General features: G+C 31.8%; 1 protein-coding gene across 1 annotated transcript in view; it reads left to right on the forward strand.

Annotated features, from left to right (window-relative positions):
- Positions 1–132: 132 nt before the first annotated feature.
- LOC105624629 (protein crumbs) overlaps positions 133–5,674 on the forward strand; it is a 17,759-nt gene continuing 12,217 nt past the window's right edge. The window contains 7 exon segments of the mRNA XM_012205986.1: positions 133–152; positions 208–283; positions 1,114–1,503; positions 2,026–2,206; positions 2,976–3,143; positions 4,259–4,586; positions 4,772–5,567. Of these exon segments, the coding sequence (XP_012061376.1) occupies positions 133–152; positions 208–283; positions 1,114–1,503; positions 2,026–2,206; positions 2,976–3,143; positions 4,259–4,586; positions 4,772–5,567 (1,959 nt within the window).

Here is a 5,674-nt window from a genome sequence, read left to right on the forward strand (position 1 = left end):
TTAATTTACTAGTAAATTAATTATATTAATAGTAATATATATATATATATATATATATATAATAGTTCAACATCTTAACATTCAGATCGTAGTGGCGCTTCGTATTTAAAGAATTTTTATAACATCAAAGATATGATTGTTCTGGAATTCTGGTATCAATTCTACAGTATTCTATAGCAGAATATATAAGATTTTTTTTGTGTCAAGGATCTATGAAATTGATTACAAGAACGTAGATATTCACAATCAAGAATCAACGACAACTTGGGGACCAAGGTTCCACGTATGTAAAGTATGCATGTGACTGAACACAAACGAATCCTTTCTCACGCGTAAGCGCTCATGACAAAATCATAGTTCATCCTTGGAGATAATGGCACGCAGAAATAAGTGTTATGTAACACGACGTGTATGTTTGCAGTGATAAATCGTTTTCTTTTCTTGTGGGCAATCTTACTGAGCTCGTTTCGGAGAGTGACTTGAGTGAATGGTTTTATCGACCAAAAACAAATATTAGAAATTAGGATTTAATATAGCTATAAAAAAAGAACCTAAAAATTACTTACTTTATTTAATCAAATTTAAATGACATGAAAACAATTTGTGTAAAAAATATTTTAAAATATCCAAAACAATCGAAATAATATTCTTTATTTTATTTTATTTTTAATGTTAAAAATTAAAACAACAAAAGCTTATATAAAAACATTAAAAAGCTTATTCATCGATTGTCTGCGGCAACTACAAGCAACTAAAGTTTAAACTGTCGCGTGATAATGCATGTGTCAGCACTTATATCTCGTGACATATTGCGGCTATGACCGATAATAAAAATTAGAGTGAAATAATAAAATAGTCTCTCTTCTCTTTTTTTTGGATTCTTTTTTTTTTCAAAAACTTCTATTGTATTTTTATTAAAATATTAAGATTAAAAATATTCTTTCTTACATTATATTTATTTGTAATATTCCAAGAATTAAGGATCTCTTCGTGATGACCACCATCATCAGGATCGATGAACTGTATTATGATCAATGATCTAGAAAAGCTATGAAATCTGCGAATGCTGTAACGCTAAGTGAACATTATTACCAGAATCAAATTTTCTAACAGAGTTTTATCTCTATTACAGTTCTGGCCACTTTGTTGGCTCTTACTCACGAAGCGCCCCAGAATCCCAAACATCAAAATTACGAGGAGCATCCTCGCGAGGCTTATTTCAACGGTTCGGCGTTCTTGAAATTGAGTTCCTTCGTATCGGTGCACCGTCACAGTGGCCTCAGCTTCCGCACGTGCGAACCTGGTCGACTATTTCTACAGAAGTACGATGACAATTCGATCAGTCTCGAAGTGACACCCGAGGGACTGCTCTTTGTGGCTGTCGTCGATCAGCAGAGATATCGAGCCAGGCTAAACGCCAGACTACTCAACAACGTCTGGCACAGCGTTAATTTGTTTTTTAGACTCGGCAATCTCACCCTAAATGCCGCCGGTCACACTCAGGTAAATATTGATTAAATATTAATATATAATTAAAGAATATAGAATTAAATTTTTTACATTTATATGTATATGTATATACTAATATATCAAAAATACAATAATATTCTATTTTATTTATTTTAAGTCATTTAAAAAAAAAATAAAATAGATTTTATTTATTAAATTTTTGTTGGATACAAACGAAAAATCAGATTATATGTATAAAGAGTAGTAGCTATTAAATATAAATTTAATAGATACAGTGTGACAATAATTAGCTTGAGATTTTTTTTTAAGAATTTTTTTAATTAAGACATTGAAATATTTGTTTCCTACGTTATATATTTATAATATTCAAAGAATTAAAGATCTATATTCGTGATAATCACTATTACTTGTTATTGAAAAAATTGATTACTTCAGATTTATTAATATAAATAATCAACTTAATAAATTTTAAATATTTATGAAATAAGATCGAGATGTGCTAAGTCAATCTTAAAAACATAGAATATAGATATATAAGAAACGTTTTTTTTTTAGATGGTTGCGAATGCGACTTACAATTCCGCCATTCTAACGCTTCCTGACTATGATGTGAACAATTCGCTCATAGTCGGCGAAGGATTCAGAGGTTGTATCTTGCAAGGGCCTGGGATTCTTTTCAACAACAGCATTAATAGTGGAGCCGTTTTTGGACCCTGCCTGTTGGATATCAAAGGATGTAAGAAAATCCATAACTTTTTTTTACTAAAATAATATTTTTCTCTAAGTTATCGTAGAGTATTCTTGCACTGATAAGCGTTGAATTATCATATATGGGAGATCGTTAGTGTAGTTGCTATTATATATCTACTAGTAAGTAATAGTAGAACACTCTTAAGCCAGAATTACAATTAGTTAAGTCATCGAGCGATAATATTGCAACAGTAGATCAATACCTCATTGTAAACAGAATGTTCTTAGGTATAACAATTAGACAAGCTATTAAGCAATTATCGAGTGATAACCGCAGATTAGATATCACTATATCAATGTGAAAAATCTAGAGAAAAGCGAATAAATTAAAAAAATATATAATTTTTTTAAATAATTTTAATTTTGATTACTCTTTTTATTTTATCATGCCTAATACCTTTTTTTATTTGACTTATCTTATTTTTTATATTTTACAATACATAATATTATTAATTATTTATAAGCATTAAATGCGGCGTATACCTTTAATTTCGTCTCGGAATTGAAACAGGAAAGATTTTGCACAACTAATTTTTTTCTTTTTCTTTGGGAATGATTTATCGTGATATTTATTCTATATAAATCTTTTACATTATTTTTATACAAAAGTAGATTACAACAGGAAAGAAGAAGAAGAAGAAGAAACGCAAGAGAAAAAGAAAAGCGTTTTAAATAATAAGTACCGTTGCACGTGTTTCTTCTGAGTAAAGTGCACCTATTGCATGCGAGTTTTGTGAAAAATAAAAAATTTTCAGGTGGAACGAGCGGCCTCGGCACAGGGGTCACTTCCGCCACAATGGCCACTATGGATTTCTGTCACCATGAGCCATGCATGATGCATGGTAAATGCGTGTCGCGACAGGATCGCTACGAGTGCCACTGTTACGCCCGATATTCCGGCAACAACTGCCAAATTGACAATGGTAGACCTCGTCGATACCTTGAATATGCGGCGTTTACAGCGTATGTGGGGCGAGCGGATTCATACCCGACGCGCGCGTTAAACGGCAATGTTACGTCATGTAATTATACGTCGAGACGAAAAGATATCGTCCTGTCTATATATTTATTCCTAGTTTCACGAAAACATTTCATGAAAATAATGCAAAATCAAATTAAGATATTAATGAAAAACTTTATATTCACGGAATGTTGAAGCATGAATTAAGTATTACAATATGTGTGAATAAAGTGGTTCTTTTTTTAAATACAATTTAATAAAATTATGTTTTTCGAACTCTGTATAACTGTCGTACCGCAAAATAATTATATGTCTATAAATTGAAGAATTCAGTTAAAGAAATAATTTGTATATATATTTTTCCTATATTTAAACATTTAATAATTTTAACACATTTTTCCTCGTAAGAGATTAGAATCTAATTACATTGCTGTGATAAATAAGGTATGAACTCTGCATCGTCTTTCCCCACTATGTAATTCGTTCATGACGTACATCGTAAATGTAGATTTGTTTTGCTTTGAAGCAATATATAGAAATTTATAGAAATGCTTTTTGCCTAACATTCAAACATTTGCTTCAAAATCATGCTCGTTCAATTATTTTAGATACGTGTTGCTTTGCCTTTTTTTTCTTTGAACATTATTATTATTTACTAGAAAAATTGCTTCGAAGTTAAGCAAAATAAGTTGCTTTGCGTAAAATTGCTCAAACATGCGAATATTATCGTATTTGTAAAAGGCTAAATGTCGATAATTAATTACATTTTACTCAAACCAAATATGGCAACTGATATATGTTTCTAATATATTTTATTTTTTCTTCTGTCTACATTTAATAATTTTGTCAATAATTATTTATTCATAATTTTTAAATTTATAATAACGGAATTTATAATTATATTTATTGTTATGTAGATATAATTATAAAAAAATGAGAAATATAATTTAAAAAGAGACTTTTACATCTGCATGCGATGAATCATGCTATTGCAATTAATATCGCTCCATTTTATCTTTCGCCGACTTCGTATCTAAAAAAAAATATCTTTGATAAGAAAGCGAATTTATTTCTCAGGTTCACCTTGTCAGAACACACCTTGCCGCAATGGTGGCACCTGTAGCGAAGATGTACGCGGTGACTTCAGTTGTAGCTGTAAGCCCGGTTTTACTGGCAACTTTTGCGAATCTCAATTGGGAGTACGATTATGCGAGCAGAATCCATGTAGAAACGACGGTATTTGCATGGCGCTAACAGACAGCGAGTACAAGTGCCAGTGTCAGCCTGGTTGGACTGGAAAGAAGTGTGAAATTAATATCAATGAATGCGCTTCGAATCCGTGCAAAAACGGTGGCATCTGCATCGACGGAATCAATAATTATACATGCAGATGTGATAGAACTGGGTGAGTCTCTTTTAAGTATAGCTAAAATTAGACTTTAAACAAAATTGCAATTTATATGTAATATGTAACATATACATCATGTCTTGACATTTGTTCAACTTGCTACTTTATTCCATTAATTTTCACGAAAATAATGCTGCACAAATTCTTCTATTTCTAATACATTTCATTTCTCTTCTCTTCAGCTATGAGGGTCTCAACTGTGATGTAGACATCGACGAATGTGAGGCGAATCCATGCTTGAATAACGGCATATGTTATGATTATTATGGTGCCTATATCTGCCACTGTCCGACAGGCTTTGAGGGTCAGAATTGCGAGCTTAATCTGAACGAGTGCTTGACCGAACCCTGTGCTAATGGCGGTAAGTGCGTCGACGACGTGGGCACTTACCACTGTGAATGCCTCCCAGGATTCACCGGTCGTCATTGCGAACTGAGAGGTCTCTGCGAGAACGCAGCCTGTCCGCCTAACAGCATCTGCGTGGAGGATGCTCATGGACCTCAGTGTGTCTGCAATCCCGGTTTTATGGGTAATCCGCCTAATTGCACTGTCAACTACTGCGCTAGCAATCCTTGCGCCAACGGTGGCACTTGTACTAGCAGCAAAGATGGTTTCAATTGCACCTGCTTACCTGAATGGAGAGGTAAAAATTAATCACGATTAAGTTTTAATAACATTTGCTTACCCCGACATTGTAAAATTATCCTAATATTGACATTTTTACGTAAATGAAAAGTCATTTATTTTATACCAACTTACAAAATATTCTCTTTCTTTATTAATCATTTTTATAGTTTCTATAATTATTTTAATTATAATTGTTTTTTTTACATATTTTTATTTCTTCAAAAACTTTAATTTCTATTTGTAATTTATCGTAAATATACAAAAAATATCAAAGAATAATTAAAGTTGAGCCCTTGAGATAAAAATTAAACAATAAATAAAAACACGGGCAATTAAGAGCCTAAATTCGCAGTAATTGGAGCGATTATATCAACATTTCTCAGTATATATGTATATATGTATAATAGTACTGAGAAATATATGTTGATATAATCGCTCCAATTACTGCGAATTTAGGC

This window comes from Atta cephalotes (genome assembly GCF_000143395.1).
Source record: "Atta cephalotes unplaced genomic scaffold scaffold00083, whole genome shotgun sequence".
Taxonomy (NCBI): Eukaryota; Metazoa; Arthropoda; class Insecta; order Hymenoptera; family Formicidae; genus Atta; species Atta cephalotes.